This window comes from Anguilla anguilla, chromosome 5 (genome assembly GCF_013347855.1).
Source record: "Anguilla anguilla isolate fAngAng1 chromosome 5, fAngAng1.pri, whole genome shotgun sequence".
Lineage (NCBI taxonomy): Eukaryota > Metazoa > Chordata > Actinopteri > Anguilliformes > Anguillidae > Anguilla > Anguilla anguilla.
Genome location: NC_049205.1, coordinates 59838578 through 59862269, shown reverse-complemented (window position 1 = coordinate 59862269; position 23692 = coordinate 59838578). Strand labels below are relative to the sequence as shown.

At 42.2% G+C, this 23692-nt stretch overlaps 2 protein-coding genes and 1 long non-coding RNA gene across 4 annotated transcripts; 1 reads left to right on the top strand and 2 right to left on the bottom strand.

The window, feature by feature from the left end:
- Positions 1 to 389: 389 nt before the first annotated feature.
- Positions 390 to 6922, bottom strand: LOC118226842 (cytochrome P450 2F2-like). 2 transcript variants are annotated; one of them, XM_035416800.1, is made up of 9 exons: positions 6746 to 6922; positions 5958 to 6120; positions 5395 to 5544; positions 5052 to 5212; positions 4306 to 4479; positions 3843 to 3981; positions 3529 to 3716; positions 3191 to 3332; positions 390 to 1060 (listed from the first exon to the last, which is right to left on the bottom strand). In XM_035416800.1, the coding sequence occupies exons 1-9, from the start codon at positions 6905 to 6907 to the stop codon at positions 876 to 878; spliced, it is 1464 nt and encodes a 487-aa protein (XP_035272691.1). In that variant the 5' UTR covers positions 6908 to 6922; the 3' UTR covers positions 390 to 875. The 2 variants fall into 2 exon arrangements, with proteins under 2 accessions (XP_035272691.1, XP_035272692.1); XM_035416801.1 differs by having other exon boundaries at positions 871 to 1074.
- On the top strand, positions 1599 to 6056 carry LOC118226849. Its single transcript, XR_004765107.1, has 3 exons — positions 1599 to 1755; positions 3962 to 4025; positions 5974 to 6056. It is a non-coding gene; the product is annotated as an uncharacterized LOC118226849 (long non-coding RNA).
- Positions 6923 to 10044: 3122 nt separating the features above from the next.
- LOC118228195 lies at positions 10045 to 23397 on the bottom strand. Its single transcript, XM_035419533.1, has 18 exons — positions 23181 to 23397; positions 21646 to 21808; positions 20703 to 20852; positions 20332 to 20489; positions 19785 to 19958; positions 19344 to 19482; positions 19028 to 19215; positions 18718 to 18859; positions 17866 to 18049; positions 15621 to 15813; positions 14837 to 14999; positions 13914 to 14063; positions 13589 to 13749; positions 12120 to 12293; positions 11732 to 11870; positions 11419 to 11606; positions 11094 to 11235; positions 10045 to 10708 (listed from the first exon to the last, which is right to left on the bottom strand). Exons 1-18 carry the CDS (start codon positions 23340 to 23342, stop codon positions 10524 to 10526), a joined length of 2955 nt encoding a protein of 984 aa, XP_035275424.1. The 5' UTR covers positions 23343 to 23397; the 3' UTR covers positions 10045 to 10523.
- Between the last annotated feature and the right edge of the window lie 295 nt (positions 23398 to 23692).

Genomic DNA, 23692 nt, shown 5'->3' with positions numbered 1-23692 from the left:
GCCACAGGCTGCAACAAGTATTGGAACCGTCTGGAATCTGTCACATGTGGAGCCCAAGTCTTGACCTCTGAGATTGGCACAAGGTATCGTGTCACAGGACGTCTGAATCTCTGAGATGTAGGAACTGTGTCCCCGAGCCCATGACATCTGTAGCCATAACAAATTGAGTTTCTCACAAGTTAAAAACAAATCCCTGACCTTTGACACCAGGGCCCAAGGGAAGGTAGCCGGGACTAGGGCTCCGAAGCACAAGTATACTACGTAGCACCAAGGTGTATGTACTATGTACTGGATACACAATGTACACTCACGAAATCACACTTGTACACACACACACAGTCAGTGATGGATTCAGACAATGCAGCACTAAAGACAAAGCCTACATGAGCCTATGTGGACCCAGATGTTTAATTTCAAGTTTTTCCTCCGACGGTAAAATGCTGGCATTACATTTTTTTTAAATTACGTGTTTAATGACATGTTGCTAGGCAAAATCTCCACTTCAGTAGTCCTTTCATTTACAATGGCTTGCACCCAACGCTAAACATTAATTTTCCAACTGGGCCTGTGCGGGAGGAGTTAGTTTGCCCACACTTATGCAGTTCACACAACAGCTCCGTGTGGCTGGAACACTGCAGACCCCCTCACACACAACAAGGGATAGCCTGCTGTCAATGCAGCTGCGGAAGTATACACGCACACTAAGCTGTGTTTTCCAAGGAAAATGACTCCAAGCAACACCCTTATAATTGTGACTGTTTCATAAGTTTACTTCATTGACCAAGCTGATTTTTGCACTACTTTGCAATTTGATTAATTAGGGATATGCATTTTCATGCATCATGAATTTCCATGCAGGTGCCTAATGTAAAATCTCAACTGCCTCTTAGTCTGACACCCAGTCTGTAGGGTTTGGGTGTTTGAGTGAGACCAAAAATGAGGGTGTAGTCAGGCAGCCCTCCGTCTTCAGGCCAGACAAAGTTGAAGCGGCGTAGCAGTGTCACAAGAATCAGGAAGAGCTCCATGCGAGCGAGACCCTCTCCCAGACACACCCGAGACCCTGAAACACACACACACACACACTGTATCATACCTAACTATCAAAACCAAAACGTGTATGAAGTTCCAACATTACAATTCCCAAAGGCAGTTCCTTCACTGTCCTGGAGGAGAGGTAGGGGGCCGTGTTCTCAAACTTGCTGTGCCATGGAACCCTGCCATTTTATGGATCATATTCAGAGCTGGCTGCTGGCATAAACGCTCTAAGCGGTCGTTTATTGCCGCAATTATCTGTTTATTGCCACTTTTTCAGGCAGTGCTGTTGTGGTTAAAATTTTTTTTTAAAAGTGGGTAAACTCTGGGCCTAGTCATTTTCCACCTTGGTGGACACGGCTAGGCTATTACTTTACCATGGAGAACGCAGGGGCGTGGGGGGGTGTTCTGGGAGAAATTTCTTTTGGCCATTTTTATGAAGTTCATTTGTTTTATTGTGTGTAACTGTATTACAGCCTAGTCTGCTGTACTTGAGTGACTTTTTTTTTTTTTTTTGGAAGAGTTTTTCTGTGCATTAAAAAGTGTGTGATCTGTGACCATTTTAAAAGTTAGCCTACTCTTAATAATTACGGGAGTTGACAGCTAACATGTCATAATAGTTACATCCTGTAGATGGCACTCTGTACCAACAGTGATAAATAAACTATTGTCCTTGTGTGGGGCCAAAGAAAGTGAATTGAAAAGCACCATTATCATTCCCAGGTATGTAAAACTATTTTAACTCTTTAAATGTGCTATAAAGTTAATTGGAGTAACTTATAACACGGTATAGGAAATAGAGAAACTCTTCGGTGCAAGTAAAATAATGTAGTTATGTTCATGTTGAGATCGTTTTCTATTTGGAGCTAAAACGGTAGCTAGCTAGCTAAACGGAGTTAAACCAAACTAGCTGCTGGAACATTCCTTGTTGTGGATACGGCAGCGAGGTTTTTCTCATTCATGCAAATCGTACAACCGATATTGTATTTTACTCCTTGATTTGAAAGATATGAGGGCAAGGGGAGTGACAATCTTTTCGAATTAACACGGCCACCCCCATGTTTAAAACGTGTGCGTTTAGTTGTAAAATGGCGACTCGTGTTAGAAGCCGTGTATTCAGTTATGAAGAATGGTAGCTACAATAGCTAACCAGCATTTAACTACTATGGTTTTATGCATTTAGTTATGTCGAAATTGTGACTCCCATGTAAAAAAAAAAAAACGTTCCATGTACTGAGTTATTGAGAATTGAAGCTAGTATTGAACTGCAATTGTATGAGTTGAATATGTATTGCTAGCTAAGTTGTTATACTGCTGTATTTTTTGTTAAATTGGTGAACATGGTGTAATGCGAAATAACACAGAAATGTATGTATTGAATTAAGTTTCCAGTTTCCATTTACATACATTGCAAATATGTGTTTGTACTGGAAGGTGATTTGTGTTGTGAACAGAACGTTTTGGTTGGACAAAATATTGAAATACCGTTTGTAGCCTACCTGTGATAAGAAAACGAATTTAAGAAAAAAAGCAAATTGATTAAAGAAAGCACGAGAATAATTCCCACACAATCTGTATTTATCATTCCCAGTTACCCTCCCATGTTGCTCTTGTACAATAACGTTAAATGATGTTGAATACCTAGAAGCATAAAGCGTCAGTATGACTTTGTAGAAAACTGCAACAATGTGAATGGTTTATCAATGCGGTTAAATGGAAAATAGGTGAGTAAACACTGCCATGTTTTAAAAAGGTGGATAAGTGGCGTTTACGTGTATTTAATCTCCATTATGGGCCCTGTTAAATGTAGGCTATGTTCCGTTTTTTGGGCGACATTTTAATTGTACAATATTCACGTAGTGCAAATAGCTTTTTCCATGCTATTGTTCATGTCCCCCGACTGCAACCACCACCACATCGCCCAGCCCCACCCCACCCCAAATCTCCCTCTCCACCACATCGCCCGCTGCCCAAACTCCCGGCCGGCCCATTCGTGATTGGTTTTTCCATTGCCTACCTTCCCTGACTGGTTACCCCCGGTTTAGGGCCACCAAAATGGTCATATTACATTTACTGCACAAGCAACTACTATTCCACTAGTTATTCCACTTTAACTAGCCAAAACAAAATTGCTGTACAGGAAGTGTCTGATTCTTACCCGTCGAGAAGGGCATGAAGGCTTCTGGCTTCACAAACTCTCCTTGATCATTTAGAAAGTTGGAGGGGTTGAATTCCTTTGGAAACTTCCACTGGCTTTCCTCACTCAGCACAGAGGACAGGTTGGGAATGATGACAGTTCCCTGAACCAGGAACAGGCAGGGATGACAAGATGGAGGGATGAGGGAGAAGGAGACACAGACGGAGATATGGAAAGGAGAGAGAGAAAACTTAAATAGAGGAAATTTAGTAGTTGCTGACAGTAGTACTGTTGGACTCAGGGGCTGTTCTGCACTTCTATTACCATCCTGTTCAGTCAAGGATACTATGTAGCCTCACCATGGGGATATCGTAGCCCATCAGCCGTGTGTCTTTGGTGGTGGTGTGGAAGACGCTGAGCGGCACCGTGTCTGCGACTCGCTGAGCCTCGTGGATCATGGCCTGTGTGTAGGGCATCTTGTGTCTGTCCTCATAAGAGGCCTGCTCCTTCTCCCCAAGCACTTCGTCAATCTCCTTCTGACACCTCTCTGGAGACCACAGTCAGAGACGGCATACGTCACTGAGCTGGGAGACATCGTTCTCCACCTTAAAGGCTGCTGCGTTGCTTTCAGCCTCATGCACAGGTAACCATAGAAGCACAACTGAGAACTCACCCTGAACATCTGGGTGAGTCATGAGGTATAGAAAGGCCGTGAGCAGTGTGTTGGAGCTAGTGTCTGTTCCAGCAAAGAGAAGGTCCAGCAGATAGCTGACCAGCTGTTTTTCACTGAAGGAGGAACCATCATCTCCTCTCTGAAAGGGACAGTGATGAAGACAGCATGAAGAGCGATCTATTGGTAAATATCAACCTATCATCACTGAGTTTCGTTATTTTGAACAGGTTACAATGTGATAAAACTGAATGTCACATCCTGGATTTACTGATGGCTGCTCCAATGTTGAAGACTCCTTGTTTACCGCATAAGCTAACAAGCATTTGGGGTATATGCATGTGGACGGCAAAGAGCATGGTGGACTGTGGGGTATATGCATGTGGACGGCAAAGAGCATGGTGGACTGTGGGGTATGTGCATGTGGACGGCAAAGAGCATGGTGGATAAACATGTACTGTGGTACCTTGTCCATTTCATCAAGGTAGCAGTCCGTTTGATCTCGTGGCTCTCCTGGTACCCAAGACTCTTTGTGTTGGGATACCTGGTCTGCCAGTGACTTTCTGATCATGTTCATGTTCTGAAAGGCCTTCTGGAAGGGCAGGGGGAGGTGCCTCAGCAGGGGCAACATTTCATAAATCTGCAATGTGGAAAGTTACAGTATTTGCGTTTAGGTCTAACTTTTTGTACAGCTAATAAATCTATGTTTACATATATGAAACACTTGATACATTTAATTTCGATTGGGCAAATGACTTAGCAAGTCAAGGATTTTCTGGTTTTTGGCCTTGAAATCTCTGCTGTTGCATTAGCAGTATGTTTGGCATTGTTGTCTTGCCATAGGATGAATTGTGGTTGCATGCTTCTGTACCCTTCAGAATTAATTATTTTGCTGCTACCAGCAGTTACATCATCAACGAAGACAAGTGAGCCAATATCTGCGATAGCTATACATCTCCAAACTGTAACACCTGCCACCACCATGTTCCTCAGATTGGGGGGGTGTGTGCTTTGGATCTTAGGGAGTTCCCTTTGACTTCCACATTTAGCTCTTGCTCTTCCAGCATTCTGTGGGCTCTTTTTGGTGTTTCTTAGCAAAATGTAACCAGGCCATCCTGGTTACAGTAAGCACTGACATATCTAGGCCTGCCTCCTAAAGAGTGTTTTTTAATCTGTCGGACAGCTGTTTGGGTATTTTTTTGGTGTACTTACCATACTCCAGGGGCCATTGATGATCTTTGCAACTTCTGTGATATGGCTGATGTTTTGCTGTAGAAACTCATCTTCATGTTTGAATCGAGTCCCAAACAATATAGTGCAGATGATGTTGAATGAGGCCTTGTGGAACAGGATCTGCGAGTCTATAGCTTTACCTTCCAGAAATGTCAGCAAAGCAGAGATGAGTGACCTTCCCATCGCATTACTAAATTGTTCGTTTATGGTTAATATTTCCTATTTAAAAACATGGCACATGGGTGAACTCGGAGAGCACTCTAAATGTCCCAAAGGAAACTGATGTTTAAATGAGTTTTTTTTTTTTGCCATTAAGTGCTACCTGCATTATTTTCCAAATGTGAGGCTATGTAGGAAGTCTCTCCCAGAATCCTCTCCTCCATGGATCGTTTCCCCAGGCCAAAGTTCCGTAGGGTTGTTAGTGCGAATCTCCGGTGCTCCTTCCACATAGGCCCATTAGTCAATACAACCCCTAAGGGATTCAAATTTTATATTGGTCATCCTGGCCACTGGGGGCAGCATTCTTAAAACAATGTCAATAAATATTGAGTGATATGAGAAATTGGGCAAGAATGCTTGTATCACTCTTCTCATGAGCTTTACACATATTTAGGTCTATCTGTTTCTGGTTAGAATGCCATTTAATTAAATGGGAACATCATTTAAATACTTGTGCCTAATGGCTGTGTTTCTTTCTTTAGCTTGCATATTTAAACACCTGGATATGTAGGCCTACTACTTTAGGATAATAATTTGTTTTTCTGATTCAAGTCACTGTGGATAATACATTCCACCTTTTTAATGAGATTCTTTTCGAATAAGAAGTTGAAAGGAAGTTGTGAAGAGTGTGGTATTATTTTGAACAATGTAATGTCTTACTTTTACCTTTGCTCTCTGTTAGGTGATTTACCATAAGGTCTTGGGGTCGTCCAGCAAACTCCACAGATTGAGTGACCAGTGCTTCCTTCATTGCCTGCAGACTGTTGAGCACCACAGCTGGCGTGCTCCCGATATAGATACTGTAGACCTTCCCATAGCGTTCCGACAGCTTGCATTTGTAATGGAAGATGGAAATGGCATGAATTAGCCTGTCATGTGGGGCTTGAGACAGCGACATAGGGATTAATTATTGTGAATAATGTATTCACAATAATGAGTATTAATACATTTCCATCTGGCTTTTCTTTCTAGTTGTACCTCTAAGGTTATTATTGTGTCGGTACTTACACCTTGTGCAAGGTACACTGTGCCTGAAGTGTGTGAACTCTTCCAGTGAGTATTTTCCACACAACAGATTACTCAGTACTGTTAGAGTTTTGGTGAGCGTGCACAAGGAGATCTCACCTTTCTGATGATTTCTGATGCTTATGAATGGTAGCCTTATGTGAAACTAATGCAGTTTACATGACATTTACAGTGTAGGCATTACATTGATGCTCTTATCCTGAGCAACTTACAATTAGTGCACAAAAAGGCCTAGATTCACAAATATTCAAAATAGCAACTAATGAGACTGCAATCGTTGGGAAATAACACGCCGGTGGTAGGTAAACCTTTGTCACTAGAATACTATAGATATGGTACATTCAATATCGCATTTTTAGTCTCATGTTAAGGTTTTGACTGAGTGTACAAAAAGCTGCACTTAATCATGATTTTAGTTTTTACGGTACCTTTCTGAGATCTTTGAGAGGATTGACCAGGTTTAGCTGCAGCAGGTTTCCAAATATTGGGATGGGCCAAGGTCCAGGAGGGAAGTTTTTTGGCCTCCTATTTCTGAAGAGGAGGAAGAGGAGGCTGAAGCTGATCCATAGGAGAATCACAGAGCCCAGCATGGTCACTACTGCTCTGTTGGTCTTTGCACCACCGTATAAATAGGAAAAAAATAGGAAACATCAGAGGTGGAGTTGTTTCAATGATTTACTCTTTTTAGTTTACTGAACAAGGCTAGTGTCACTTTTGAATATTGGGGAGGGGGGGGGGGGGTGGGGGAGGCCGGGGACATGAACCCACACCCACTGGGGGATTGTGATTTGCTGAGTCACCTGCTGTCACTGATGGTACCGGAATTGGGGATGGAGTGCTGGACAATGACTCTGTTGAAATGGGGTGAAATACATAGACCCTGAAAACTACTGCAGATTACTGATCAGTAAAGCTGGGTGTTGGTCACAGAAAATACTGGCAGAAATCAGAGAGCAATAATGCCAAATTTGCTGAACTGGAAAAAGTGGAAGTGCTTTATGTTAATTTATGAAATTGATAAATGGATCTCATGTGCACCAGTGGGAAATAATTGAAATAACGTGCGCAACTGCAGCAACAGTAAAAAGCACTGTAGTTTGAAGTAAAAAAAAAAAAAAAAAAAAAAAAAAAAAAGTAAACGGGCAGTTAAAGTCTGCTAGATAGAGCCTATAAATGAAACGCATTGATTGGCAGGTGCATTTACTCACTACATTTATTTCATCGTGGAAAGAAAGCATGCTTTTTTCCTTTAAGAAAAATTTGTTATGTATAAATTTCGTAAACAGCATGCCCATATTGCATTACTATAACACGGGTACCATTTTCATTTCTTCAAAGTTTGTTTTGGTACAGTATGTTGTACCTTGAGGTCTGAGTCTCTGTTGAGCACCTGCTGTCACTGATGTTGCCATAATGGGGGAAGGAGTGCTGGGCATCAAAACTTGACAGGGGCCATGAAACATCTGACGGCAACAACTGACAAGAATCTTGATCCCAGCACATTGCAGAATCTGTATACATTGTTGTAAGGAAATGCATTTATTATTGCTGGTCAGACAGGGCCGGTGTACTAACTAAAAACAAAAAAAAATGCCTGTAATGTGCTAACACGTGATGAGAGGGATGAGATTGTGTCTTGGAGGTGATTATGTGGGTATGTATGTTCCAAGGTGGGGTATCGATGTATGTGTAAGAGGCTATAAATTGCAGGGTTATCGGGGATTATAAAAATCAGAGTAAGAGGGGGCCATCGTCTTTGACCCACACAGCGTCAAAATGCACTGTACACCGAGGTCGATAAGAGTTGATAAGAAGAGCACACCAAACGTCTCTTTTCTGCTGTCAGCGGTCTCGCAGTGTCCCCTGTGCCTGCACGGGAGGGCTGTGTATTTACAATGCAGCCCCCCTTATTCCTGTAGGAAGAGGGTCTTTTGGTGGTGGCGGTGAGGGAGGCCAGAACACTGGCCCGGTCAGAGCTTATATTGTCAAATGTGGGATGGTGTGGTTAATGGAAGGCTTGGCCAGGATGACATTCGAAGGAAGCAGGGGGGACCAGAGGGCTGGTAACCACAGGTTTCAACAGGGACACTTGGAACGTGGGGTGGACTCTCATTACATTACGCTTCTTTGGCAGACTCTTTTATTCAAGGTACAGTAAGTACATATCGAAGGTCATTGGAACAACTACAAAACGCACGTCCGATAAGGTACAGTACTCATTCTGTAACAGTTATTCACGGCCATGAACACGCAGTTCACACAGTAAGCATAAGCTATGTCAGAGAGTAATGTTAAGTCAAACTAGGAGGCATGACAACAAGCTACAACATCAAGATAACAATACAAGTTCAAAATAAGTGCTGGATGGAGGTAGCCTACATGTAAAATGAAAGTGGTACAGGAGGTACATGTGTGTCATGAAAGTGCTATAGGAATATTATTACGTTACAGGCATTTAGCAGACGCCCTTATCCAGAGCGACTTACACAACTTTCACATAGCATCCATTTATACAGCTGGATATATATACTGAAGCAATTCCGGTTAAGTACCTTGCTTAAGGGTACAATGGCGGTGTCCTACCCGGGATTCAAACCTGCGACCTTTTGGTTACAAGCCCAGTTCCTTACCCACTGTGCTACACTCCGTCCAGGAATAAAGTGGAAGGATGTTAGTAATAAGAGTGATCCTAGGTTGGGACTGCCCTGCAGAGACCCGGGTTCAATCCCCGGCAGCGGTAATTCCGGCTTGGCCAGACGTTCTTACAAACACAATTGGCAGTGTTCACAGGTGGGAAGCCAGTGAGGGTATGAGTCCTGATCGTTGCATTGGCGACTCCTACTGCCTGTTCAGCAGGGAGGGGATCTGGGGGAAACAGCGTGAACCTCCGCACATGTTACACTCTCCCAGTGAAACTCCTCGCTGTCAGATGAAACGAAGTGGCTGGCGACTCCACATGTACCCTCCCCAGACCAACAGAGGATATCGCATCAACCAGGACCATGATTCACACACGGAATTGGTATAACGACTAAATTGGGGAGAAAATGAGAGAAAAATGGCAAAAAATAAATAAAAATAAAAAATGCCCATTTTGTTTTCAGTTTGTTCCCGATTAACACAACAGGCAATATGCAGAGAGCAGCTCTGTCAGCAGTGCCCCTGAACTTTCAGGTGCTTGGTACGTTGCTGACTGCACGGCTCAGGACACCGCTACATGTGCGTATTTATTTAAAGAGGAGTCACCTTGACCTGCTTATTTCATGTACGGGCTGTAGGGCCAGACAGGGGCATTTCAGCTGTGGGATGTGACGGAGGCTGGACTGGGCCCTTAGTAAACTCCCGCTTGTCCCAGCAAGGTTCATTTGGGGATTTTTTATCATTTTTGAGCATGTGGAGGGTTTTTGTGGGGGTAACAAGAAAAATTCCATTATTGTCTTGCCTTGATATTTTTATTCAAGCAGTGAGGTTGCTCAGAACACATTGTGCTACTTTATGTGGTTGGTTGGGTGCTGTTGACTTTACCTTAAACTTTTTTCTCCATACCTAGGTCATCTGAGTCCTATTCTGTACTGTTCTTAATCCCATACCCACAAACACACACACACACACACACACACACACACAGAAACACACACTCTCACACACAAACAACACATACAAAGAGTCAGTGATGTATACAGACAATGTAGCACAAAAGACACGGCCTAAATAACAAACCATGAGCCTATGTGGACCCAGACATTTAATTTCAAGGCAAAATGCTGGCATTACATTTTTTAAATTACGTGTTTAACCACAAGTTGCCAGGCAAAATCTCCACTTCAGCAGTCCTTTCATTTACAATGGCTTGCCCGCCAAGCTAAACATGAATTTTCGAACTGGGTATTTATGCAAGGAGTTAATTTGCTTGTTCACACAACAGCTCTATGTGGCTGAAAAGCTACTGGCCCCATCACACGCAACAAAAGATAGCCTGCTGTCAATGCAGCTCTGGATGTACACACGCACAATAAGCTGTGTTTTCCAAGGGAAATGGCTCCAAGCAGCACCCTTATAATTGTGACTTTTTTATGAGTTTACTTCATTGAACAAGTTTTTGCACTATTTCGCTATTTGATTTATTAGATATGCATTTCCATGCATTGTGCACTACAGCGCCATCTGCTGGTGAGGCCCAACCCCACCGGTGCCTAATGTAAAATCTTAACTGTCTCTTAGTCTGACACCCAGTCTGTAGGGTTTGGGTGTTTGAGTGAGACCATAAATGAGGGTGTAGTCAGGCACCCCCCCGTCTTCAGGCCAGACAAACTTGAAGCGGCGTAGCAGTGTCACAAGAATCAGGAAGAGCTCCATGCGAGCGAGACCCTCTCCCAGACACACCCGAGACCCTGAAACACACACACACACACTGTATCATACCAAACTATCAAAACCAAAACGCGTATGAAGTTCCAACATTACAATTCCCAAAGGCAGTTCCTTCACTGTTCTGAAGGAGAGGTAGGGGGCCGTGTTCTCAAACTTGCTGTGCCATGGAACCCTGCCATTTTATGGATCATATTCAGAGCTTTTTCCATGCTATTGTTCTTGTCTCCAGACCGCCCCCCCCCGTCAGCCCATTAGTGATAGGTTCCACCACTGCCTACCCTCCCCAATTAGTTACAACTGGCCCTGATCAGATATTACATTTACAGCACAATTAACTAGCATTCCACTAGTTATTCCAATAAAAATAAATAAAAAATCACTGTAAAGGAAGCGTCTGATTCTTACCTGTCGAGAAGGGCATGAAGGCTTCTGGCTTCACAAACTCTCCTTGATCGTTTAGGAAGTTGGAGGGGTTGAATTCCTTTGGAAACTTCCACTGGCTTTCCTCACTCAGCACAGAGGACAGGTTGGGAATGATGACGGTTCCCTGAAACCGGAACAGACAGAAAAGACAAAATGGAGGGATGAGGGAGAAGGAGACATAAAAAGGAGGGAATGAAAATGAAATAGTAAGAGGAAATTCAGTAGTTGCTGACAGTAGTACTGTTGGACTCAGGGGGAGTTCTGTGCTTTTATTTCCTGTCCAGTAAAGGATACTTTGTGGCCTCACCTTGGGTATATGGTAGCCCATCAGTCGTGTGTCTTTGGTGGTGGTGTGGAAGACGCTGAGCGGCACCGTGTCTGCGACTCGCTGAGCCTCGTGGATCATGGCCTGTGTGTAGGGCATCTTGTGTCTGTCCTCATAAGAGGCCTGCTCCTTCTCCCCAAGCACCTCATCGATCTCCTTCTGACACCTCTCTGGAGAACACAGGCAGAGACGGCATACGTCACTGAGCTGGGCGACATCGTTCTCCACCTTAAAGGCTGCTGCGCAGTTCAGTACATGCACATGCAGTTCAGTAGAAACACAACTGAGAACTCACCCTGAACATCTGGGTGAGTCATGAGGTACAGAAAGGCTGTGAGGAGTGTGTTGGCAGTGGTGTCTGTTCCAGCAAAGAGGAGGTCCAGCAGATAAATGATTTGCTGTTTTTCATTGAAGGAAGAGCCATCGTCCCCTCTCTGATGGCAACAGTAATGAAGACAGCAAGATGGGAGATCTATTGGTAAATATCAACCCATCATCAGTTTCATTATTTTGAACAGGTTACAATGTGATAAAATGGAATGTCACATCCTGGATTTACTGATGCCTGCTCCAATGTTGAAGAATCCTTGGTTACTGCATACGCTAACAATCATTTGAGTTTAGACTGGGGTATATGCATGTGGATGGCTAAGAACATAGTGGATAAACATGTGCTGTGGTACCTTGTCCATTTCATCAAGGTAGCAGTCTGTTAGATCCCGTGGCTCTCCTGGTACCCAAGACTCCTTGTGTTGGGATACCTGGTCTGCCAGTGACTTTCTGACCATGTTCACGTTCTGAAAGGCCTTCTGGAAGGGCAGGGGGAGGTGCCTCAGCACGGGCAACATTTCATAAATCTGCAATGTGGAAAGTTACAGGATTTGTGTTTAGGTCTAACTTTATATACATTTAATATATGTTTATATATAAAACACTTGTTCAGTTCGATTCAGATCAAGTGAATGATTTATCCAGTCAAGAAATTTCAAGTTTTTGGTTTTGTAATCTCCATTGTTGCTTTAGTGGCTTTAATTTGCAGTATGTTTGGCATCATTGTCTTGCTGTAGGATGAAGCATGGTCCAGACCTACGTCAAATACGTATTTGTTTTAGATTCAAATACTTTTCTGTGCTCTATTGATCTTGCCTGGTGTAATCGAGCCTGCCAATATTACCACAAGGCGGGGATTACACTTTTTGAGAGTATTTCATTGGTTCCAATACACCTGACAAGATCAGAAAAGTGTAGAAAAGTATTTGAACCCACAACAAATACGTATTTGACCCAGGTCTTGCATAGTCCAATGAGTTTGGAGTCATTTGCTTTAACTTGAGCAGATAAGATGCTTCTGTACCCTTCTGAATTCATTCTGTTGCTGCTATCAGCAATTAGGCTACATCATCAATGAAGACGAGTGAGTCAGTATCTGTGGCAGCCATACATCCCCAAACCATAACACCAACCACCAACATGTTTCTCAGATGAGGGGAGGCGGGGTGCTTTGGGTGTTAGGCAATTCCTTTTGACTTTCACATTTTGCTCTTGCCACTCTGATACAAGTGAGTCTTGGTATCAACAAAACGTTTTCCAGAACTCTGCGGGCTCTTTGAGGTGCATCCGAGCAAACTGTAACCTGACAATTCTGTTTTTGTGGCTAACTAGTGGTTTGCATCTTGTATTGTAGTCTCTGTAGTTATGTTTGTGAAGTCTTCTTCAGACAGTAGGCACTGGCACATCTAGGCCTGCCTTCTGAAGAGTGTTTTTGATCTGTGGGACTGCTATTTGGACTGGGAAAAGATATTTTAATCTCAATGAGACTTTTACCTGGTTAAATAAAGGATATATATATATATATATATATATATATATATATATATTAGGTTTTTTTTTATTATGGTGAGAATTCGTTGGTAGAAGTCTTCCTCAACCTATCATGCCCTTTGAGATTACTGAGCTCACCAGTTCTTTCTTCTTAATGACATCCCAAATTGTTGATTTTGGTAAACCTAAGATTTGACCTGTATTTCTGGCAGTGTTTTCTTATTTCTCAACCTCATAATGGCTTCCTTGACTTTCATTAGCACAACTCCCATCAAAAAGAGTTTTCTACAACTCTCAGTCTACTGTTTGGACTGAATTTTGGTGTACTTACCATAGACCAGGGGCCATTGAGAATCTTTGTGATTTCCGTGATGCGGCGGATGGTGCTCTGGAGAAACTCATCTTCATGTTTGTATCGAGTCCCAAACAGGACAGTGCAGATGATGTTGAATGAGGCCGTGTGGAACAGGATCTGTGAGTCGATAGCTTTACCTACCAGAAGTGTCAGCAAAGCAGAGATGAGTGACCTTCCCTTACCATTACTAAATTGTTAGATTGTGGTTAATGTTTACTATTTAAAAACAGGGCACACTGATGAACTCAGGTCTACAGAGAAACTGATGTTTAAACAAGTTTTTTTTGCTATTAAGTGGTACCTGCATTATTTTCCAAATGCGAGGCTATGTAGGAAATCTCTCCCAGAATCCTCTCCTCCATGGATCGTTTCCCCAGGCCAAAGTTCCGTAGGGTTGTTAGGGCGAATCTCCGGTGCTCCTTCCACATAGCCCCGTTAGTCAAGACAATCCCTGAGATTCAAATTTGTTGTTGGTCATCCTGGCCACCAGGGGCAGCATTCTTAGAACAATGTTTGTAAATATTGAGTGATACCAGAAATTTGGCGAGAATACTTATTATCCTTCTTACATTTTTGTAGTCAAGTCATTTACTTCTACCATTGTTATAATCTCAAACCATTTTAGCTTTGTATATTATTATTGTTGAGGTCATTCACATGAGCTGTCAACAGATTTCTCTGTTTTTGTTTATAACACCATTTCATTCCTAGTGCCTAATGGCTGCATTTCTTTCTATAGCTTTTATCTGTAAAAAGAAAAAAGAAATCAGGCTCTCGCAAAAAACTTGCCACCTAATCAACCACTGATTTAATTGGCTAAAATAATGTTCTCTCCCTCCAGTGGAGCTGCTCAGTGGCCAACAGTAGAGGATTGCGGTTGTATTGGGCAGCTCCCAGGTGTGAATGTGTATGAATGTGAAGCAGGGCGTTGCTGCAAAAGAGCATCCGTGCTCAGCGAACCTACCCAAGGTAAATGAAGGTTAAATAATTTTTTTTTTTAAAACAGACACCAACACCTGGATATCTACTTCTGTGAGAATGTAATTTATTTCTCTGATTCAAGTCACTGTGGATAATACATACCGCACTTTTAATTAAATTCTTTCCTATTGACAATATTCTCTTGATTATCAAATCTTAAGTCATGAGACTTAATTGCCAAGTTTGACAAGAAGTTGTGAAGAGTGTGGCATTATTTTGAAATTTGTACGGTTTCACTTTTACCTTTGCTCTCTGATAGGTGATTTACCATAAGGTCTTCAGGTCGTCCAGCAAACTCCACAGACTGAGTGACCAGTGCTTCCTTCATTGCCTGCAGACCATTGAGCACCACAGCTGGCATGCTCCCAATATAGATGCTGTAGACCTTCCCATAGCGCTCCGACAGCTTACATTTGTAATGGAAGATGGAAATTAAATGAATCAGCCTATGATGTGGGGCTCAAGACAGCGACATAGGCATTAATTATTTTTTCAATAGATTTCCACCCATGTTTTCTTCCTAGTTGTAGCCTATTGGTACTTGGACTTTGCTACGAACGCTGTGTCTGAAGTGTGTGAACTCTTCCAGTGAGTATTTTCCACACGACAGATTACTCAATACTGTTAGAATCTGGGTGAGCTTGCACCTGGAGATGGGTCTCACCTTTCTGATGGTAACTGCATATGAGTCGCAGCCTTATTGTTATATGAAACTAATACATTTTACATTACATTTACATTTTAGGCATTAAGCTCTTATCCAACGTGACTTACAATTAGTGTACAAAAAGTCCTAGATTCATCAATCCCCAATTTTCAAAGTAGAGATCAATGAGACTGCAATGGTTGGACAATAACACACCAGCGGTAGGTTAACCTTTGTCACTTCAATGAATAGTAAAAATAATAAATTTGAACGATGTCGTCTATGCATATGGCACGTTTAATATAACTTTTGGCACATGTTCTAGTTTTGAGTGGTTTTAAAGAAAGCTGTACTTATTCATGATTTTAGTTTTCACTGTACCTTTCTGAGATCGTTGAGAGGATTGGCCATGTTCAGCTGCAGCAGGTTTCCAAATATTGGGACTGGCCGAGGTCCAGGGGGGAAGTTTTTGGGCCTCCTAGTTCTGAAGAGGAGGAAGAGGAGGCCAAAGCCGATCCATAGGAGAATCACAGAGCCCAGCATGGTCACTTCTGCTCTGTTGGTCTTTGCACCACTGTATAATAAAGTAATTCCAACTCTTATCAATTATTTACTCTTTTAGTTTATTGAATGTGGCTGGAATCCAATAGTTGATCTTAAAGTGGTATTTCACTTTCTGGGGGGGTGGTTTTAAATATTTCATTTTTAGCGTATGATTTTCAGAAAACCCAGATAGTTTGTGTGTGATTACCAGCTGGCTTCTCAGTGGTGAATATGGGGACACTTGGGCATGACACCCTTTCATGTAATTCTAAAAGCAATTACACAGTACCTGTTGTTTCCTCAGCACATTGGTTCCCCAAGTCATCTTAGCCTATAAGAACTGGGTCCTCAATTGACCTGAATAATGTAGCGATACAAATAAAGCAAGCCTCCCGATGCATAGGTTATCTTCCTCCTAAAATGCCCCGTTTTTCAGTTTGTTCCAGATAAACACTGTAGGCAATATGCAGAGAGCAGCTCTGTCAGCAGTGCCGCTGAACTTTCAGGTGCTTGGTGTTGTTGCTGACTGCATGGCTAAGGACACTGCTACATACGGGCATTTCAGTCCGGACGACTCGCGTATTTAGATTAAATATTTGAATGATTATGCCATGTACTTACCTTGGTTTGGCGCTGAATGCTTCTGCTTTAGGTACTTTTGCATGTGCACCTGTGCAAAGCCCATTTTGCTACTTCGAGTTGTTTGTTTGGATGTTGATTTTACCTTAAACCTTTATCTCCATACAAAGGTACTCTCAGTCCCATTCTGTATTTCTATTATGCTGAAAATTTCAACTTCCAAAAAAAATTTCCATCTGCCTCATTCTCTTATTTTTAAAACATGCTTACGTTTGGGTGTTGTTTGATGTACTGCAACATTCTTATATACAGGTATGCTTTCTGTTGTACAGTCAGACTGTGGATTTATGTTGTTTGTTGCACATATAAAATAAAACGCATACAAAAAATTATAGACAATAATCATGAGGCAGCATTAAAAAAAAAAAAAGAATCCTTGTAATTGTTATCTTAAAATGTTTTAATGCCTTTATTTAACCTGGAGATATCTCAAGTTTGATCAACTTTTTTTTTTTTTTACAGACCTGGAAACCATGTACCAGATCATTACTCTTCAGCTTGTATATCTGCCAATCACGATACAAAAAGACGGCAAGACAGAAAATACACACAAATGGAACTTACTAAAAGAGTTTTTTTTTAAATCAGACAATGATGCCAGTTCCTCTAATCTAGTTCCTCTAAACAGTTTTGTGTAAGTTGGTCTGATCATGGAGCATTTGTGAAAACACAGGTTCCCAATTTCTGCTGTAACCTTTGGAAGAGTAAATGATAACAGCAAGTGTGAGTTCAGGATGTCAACTGTGATATTTTAAGAGGAGGAACAATAATACTAACGGCATTGCTCACCAGTGTTTTAGACTCCTGATAGAAAGATAGATCTATTGTACCATTTTATACAGTATTGAGTAGTTGTATCTGATTTTAATCAAGTACTGATTGTAAACCCTGAACATTCTCAGTCTTTCAGTCACTAGTATAAACAGTAGTGTGGACAGAATTTGAATGGAATTTTAAAAATGAATATATTGTTTTCATTTTGTTAGTGCGAACGTAACACAGAAACAAAGAAAACAAAGGATAAATTAACAAACAAGTAAAAAACTAAAACAAAAAAAAAGATTCATTAGCATGCAGCAGCAGTCATAATAGTGGCAAGTGTGGCCATAATGGCATAGAAATGTATCATGATTGTTGAGCAACAGTGAATATCAGTAGTGGACATTAAAGATATCATTGGCATGTGAAGCAGACATTTATGTTGAAATATAATATAATAGTATGTGGAATCAGACCTAAAATTTAACCATGGGGGGCCCCTTTCATAAGCTTAGGAGAAGCCTTTCATACACTTCTGTTCTGCTCATTGTGTACACTATTATTTGAATCAGAGCAAATTAGTTCCATAATCACTACAACATGCTGTCAGTCCTAATTAGAAATTTGCTGTTTATAGTAGCTATCCAAATGATTTGTTCAGAAACATTACATTGTTCCATTTCACTAGTTTGCCCTCAGTCTGACATCCATTCTGAAGGGTTTGGGTGTCTGGGTAAATCCAAAAGTGAGGGTGTAGTCTGGCACCCCGGCGTCCTTAGGCCAGATGAACTCGAAGCGGCGTAGCAGCGTCACCAGAATCAGGAAGAGCTCCATGCGTGTGAGACCCTCTCCAGGACACAACCGAGGCCCTACAACACACACACACACATACACACACACACACACACATACTGTAATATCCAGGGACAACAGTGTAGTGACTGTAGGCATTACATTGTCACCGTTCCCTTACTGTTTATCCAATTACTGATCAATTGTGACCGTCATTAAAGCAATTGGTTGGCATGGATTGAATGTCAGATACAAAATCATGTCGACCAGGCCCCCTCCTGGTATGCTGCACAAAAGGAGTCACTATCTGAAATAAACAGCGAGGGGGAAACTCTCTGTTGCCGTAAGAAACGGAATTTAGCGGTGGACAGACGTCATTCGAGATTTGACGGAGGCATTTTGGAGCTTAAATATTCAACGTGATGAAGCTGAAAACAATCCTAAATGGCTTGCGTTTTTAAAAAGGCATGTAAGAAGTGTATTAGAAGCTATTACCTCTGTAATACAACGTCAGCAGAATTACATGCAGCATGCTGTTGCTGATTTGCGAACGAAAAGATGAAGGATGGGAGAAAAGTCTCTCAAAGTGGGGAATGACTGAATTGCATGTGAGGAAACTGGCCTTGATACATGTAAGCTGGTTTCCCTAGTCATATTTACATTCAGAATACAAAGAACTACAGAGATTTTAATTGCACAGAATGACAATATAAACCAAATGGACTGTAGCGTGTCCCAGTCTTACCTGCAGAGAAGGGGATGAAGGCCTCTGGCTTCACAAATTCTCCCTCATCGTTTAGGAAGTTAGAGGGGTTGAAGTCGTGAGGAAACTTCCACTGGGTTTCCTCACTCAGCACAGAGGTGAGGTTGGGGATAATGAGGGTGCCCTAAAATCAAAACAGAGAGAGAAGGAAATATAAAGACGGAGGGATGGAGAAAGACAAGGAAAAGTGCACCACTTTGCTGACAATACTTTTCTGAGATCAGTTTTTTCTCTGGGCCTTTGCTGTGCCTCTTTTCCATCCTGTCTTGTAAAGGATGCTTTGTGGCCTCACCTTGGGGATATCGTAGCCCATCACCCGTGTGTCTTCGGTGGCAGTGTGGAAGATGCTGAGTGGCACTGTATCGGCAACTCGTTGAACCTCATGGATCATGGCCTGTGTGTAGGGCATCATGAGTCTGTCCTCGAAAGAGGCCTGCTCCTTCTCCCCAAGCACCTCGTCGATCTCCTTCTGACACCTCTCTGGAGACCTCAGGCAGAGATGGCACACGTCACTGAGCTGGGAGACATCTCCACCTTAAAGGCTGCTGCAGCTGTGCGCATTTCAGTCTCAGGCACAGGTAACCATAGAAACACAACTGAGAACTCACCCTGAACATCTGGGTGAGTCATGAGGTACAGAAAGGCTGTGAGGAGTGTGTTGGCAGTGGTGTCTGTTCCAGCCATCTGGAGGTCCAGCAGAACAATTAACAGCTGGCTTTCATTGAAGGAGAAGCCATCGTCTTTCCTCTGGCAGAGACAGCAATCAAGACAACAAGGAGAGAGATCCGTTGATAAATATGAACCCATCATTATTTCATTCCGATGGCGTGTTTTCATTATTTTGAACACGCCATTGTGTTTTCCATCAATTCAGAAGATCAAAGACTAGTGTCCACCCACATCCACTGAAATGCGTGCCCTAGTTTTCCAGTTCTTTTAAATCAGCGATAAAGCAGTCTATTATAGATCAGCCCTTGGTGGCGCTGGGCTGATAAGGATTTGAGTTTGGACTGAGGCCAGAGGGCATGACGGTTAAACAGATATTGTACCTTTTCAATTTCATCAAGGTAGCAGTCAACAAGGTCCCGGGGCTTTCCCTGCACCCAGGACTTCTTGTGTTGGGACACCTGAGCTGCTGCAGCTTCTTTTAGGATTTTGTAGTTCTCATAGGCCTTCAGGCAGGGCAGGGGCAGGAACCTCAGCAGGGGTAATGAATCATAGATCTGCAGTTTGGGCAGATAAAGGTGCTGTGTTTAATTTTACTTGTACTTACAGAACATGAGAAACTGGCCTGTCACTGAAAATCTTTGTTAAAAATGTGATGAAGGTAGCATCCACCCGGAAGCACCACAGAGCGAAGTGGCCTCTGGGGACTTTCTCTTAGTCTTATTTTTTGAGGGTTTGTAGTGATTGTTTTCACTTATTGCTGCGTGGAGATTAAAATAGCCCTTAAATGTTTTGTGCTAATGTCACCGTGTAATTAAGTAGATTATTGAAAAAATAAAACATGGTATAAAAACAAGGCAGATTCACTTTATCTTACTTTTCTGGCAGGACTGTTAAGCCGTGTTTGGTCTGCGTAGTAGGTCTTCTTACCATGGTCCAACAACTGTTGAAGATCTTGTTGTTCCGAGTGATGCAGCAGACGATTAGCTCTAGAAACTTGTCCTCGTAGTCGTATCTAGTCCCATAGAGGACGGAGCAAATGATGTTGGATGTGGCTTTGTGGAAAAGGATCTGGGGGTCTATTTTGCCTTCCAGAAATGTCAGTAAAGCAGAGATCAGTGCCCTTCCTTTCATCACATTCATAAATAAAACCAACTTTATTCTGTAAATTAACTATTTAACCCCTTCATGCAGATGCTATATGTGGCCAATCCTCACCCATTTAGGGGATGTTCTATTTAAATTTATATAATACAACAATTAATACAAGTTTAAAGTGACTATTGAAGTCTTATTGCTACCAGCATTCTTTTCCAGATATGAGGTGAGGTAGGAAGTCTCTCTCAGAATCCTGGCCTCCATAGAATGTTTTCCCATGCCAAAGTTCCGCAGAGTCATTAGGGCAAATCGCCGGTGCATCTTCCACACTGGCCCGTAATTCAGGGCGATGCCTAAAGGATGAAATTTATCATTTATCATCCAAGCCACTAGGGGCAGTGTTCTTATGTCATTCAATAAGTACAAACAATGGTAATACCTATTGAGTGATACCACAGACAATTTTAGCTTAAAATTTTAGCAGTTTTATCAAAGTATCTCAGGTGATGCCAGACATTTTGCAACATTACAGTGGGGACAGTCAAGTTGGGACTTTCCCATTAAAGGCATACTATGTAGGATTTCTTAACCTGTGTTTACAATCAAATAAGTCTCCTCCTCCTTCTTCAACCCCACCCACTCATGGCAAGTTACTCCACCTAACATAGTTACTTGGACTGGTAGAAGTAACATTAGTACTGTGAAATGAGCGACTGTGAACTGCCATACTTCATACTTTCTAGTAATATGCTAAATGTCTATGAAATTGTGGCAATATAATAATAGACTAACTGTAAATATGGCATCCGTTTAGTAGTATATAGGAAAGGAGGAGCAAACATGCAAGTCTTAACTTTGTGCAAGTCTTTTTATAGCATATAAATCTATCTCTGAGCCAAACGAGCTGCAGGCAGTTGCTCCTGTTCGTCCGTGGCTTCAAGAAAGCGATTTGTGTATTTTTGATTTAAATCAGCATCGATAATGCATGGCACCTTTGTAATAATTTTTTTTTCAAGCCTGCCTTCTCAAAAATACAAAAAAAAAAAAAAAGTTAAAGGCTTGATGCTCCAGAGCTGCCTAGTAGGAGTCAGGAAGTGGTGGAGAGTGTGGTATCATGTCATAGGATGTAAAGTTAGGTGTTTTTACCTTTCCCCTCTGTTATATCGTTTATCATAAAGCCTGTAGGTCTTCCAGAATTTTCCGCTGAGTGAGTGACCAGCCCTTCCTTGATCGCCTGCATCCCATTCAGCACCACAGCTTTGTGGCTCCCGAAGTAGATACTGTAGATCTTCCCATAGCGCTCCGACAGCTTACGTTTGCGATGGAAGATGGAAATGAAGTGAAATGAAGTGTCACGTGAAACTGGAGACATGAACATTCATTATTTCTAAGCATTTCTCAGTTTTTTTCCTCCCCACATTTGCTGCATTGACACTTGACACCCAGTGTAGCGGACACAGTGGCAACACTTACTACAGAGTTTCAAACCACCTCTGGGGACCAACATCAGCACAAGAACTGCTCGTCAAAAGCTTCATGAATTGGGTTTCCATGGCCAAGCAGCCGTACGCAAGCCTAAGATGTGCAATGCCAAGTGTCGACTGGAGTGGTGTAAAGCGCACAGTCGTTTGGACCCTGGAGCAGTGCAAATGCGTTCTCTGGAGTGATGAATCATCTGGCAGTCTGACGTACGAATCTGGGTTTGGTGGAATGCATGGTGCCGACTGTACTAGCCCGAATATTGCCAACTGTAATGTTTGGTGGAGGAGGCGTAATGGTCTGGAGCTGTTTTTCATGGTTTGGTCTTGGGCCCCTTAGTTTCAGTGAAGGGAAATTTTAATGATACAGCATACTATGACATGCTAGAGAATTGTGCGCTTCCAACTTAGTGGCAACAGTTTGGGGATGCTGTTTCAGCATGACAATGCCCCCGTGCACAAACCATAAAGAAATGATGGGAAGGAACTTGACTGGCCTTCACAGAGACATGATCTCTACCCTATCAAACACCTTTGGGAGGAATTGGAATGTCAACTGCGAGCCAGGCCTTACATCCAGGATCAATGCCCAACCTCACTAATGCCCTTCTGGCTGAATGGAAGCGAATCCTCACAGCCATGTTCTAAAATCTACTGGAAAACCTTCCCAGAAGAGTGGAGGCTGTTACAATAGCAAAAGGGGGTCCAACTCCATATTAATGCCCATGTTTATTTGGAATGAGATGTTCAACTGCTACATATGGGTGTGACGTTCAGGTGTTCGCATACTTTTGGGAATGTAGTGTATCATCTCTGTGAAGATCGCTCAGGTAGGTGCTACAGATTTATGGTGGCTGAGAAGTATTTCCTCCATTGATTGCAAAAGTACGTTTAAGATAATGCCATGACCGGCAGCATGTGTATTTACTCCATTAGGACATGCAGACCAAGGTAGTCTCACAATTTGTACACATAGGGCACCCTGACCTGGATACACAACAACAACAAAAAATTAATTAAAACAGCTACAAAGGCTTCAGCTGTCTATTACAAATGCACCTTATCTGTAGTAAAAACCAAGATAATTTACTCATGCACATGAGTATTACACTTCATATTTTACAGTTTTACAAATATCAGTTTTAAGAGGATGTGCTAAAAAAAAAAAAAAGGGTGCACATGAGTTTAGATTTTTAAACATACCGTCCTGAGGTCATTGAGAGGATTGACAAGGTCCAGGTAAGGCAGGCTTCCGAATAACGGGATGAGCGGAGGTCCAGGGGGGAAGTTTTTGGGCCTCTGATTTCTGAAGAGAAAGAAGAGGAGGATGAAGATTATCCACAGGAGAATTAGGGAGCCCAGCATGATGACTACTGCTCTACTGGCGTTGGTACTTGGTGTCCTACAATATATAGGCTAGTCTTTCGTCTGCCCGTCCACCCCCCACCCCCCACCCCCATACAAACACAAACATACTTGGATCCACATTCACATTCAAGCTCCACCTTTCCGTCTGGATTCTTGGACAGTTAACTCTTCTTCAGCTTAAAGGGAATGACAGAAACAAAGTTCTGGTAAAGCAGCCCACAGCCATTCATTTTAAACAGAAGCAAAATAAATACCTTTCACCCTTGAAGAACATCTTTAAAAAATTTAGATCACAAGTTTTAGTGAAGAAATTTTTTTTGTTTGGTATTTCAATGAAAAAGCCTTCC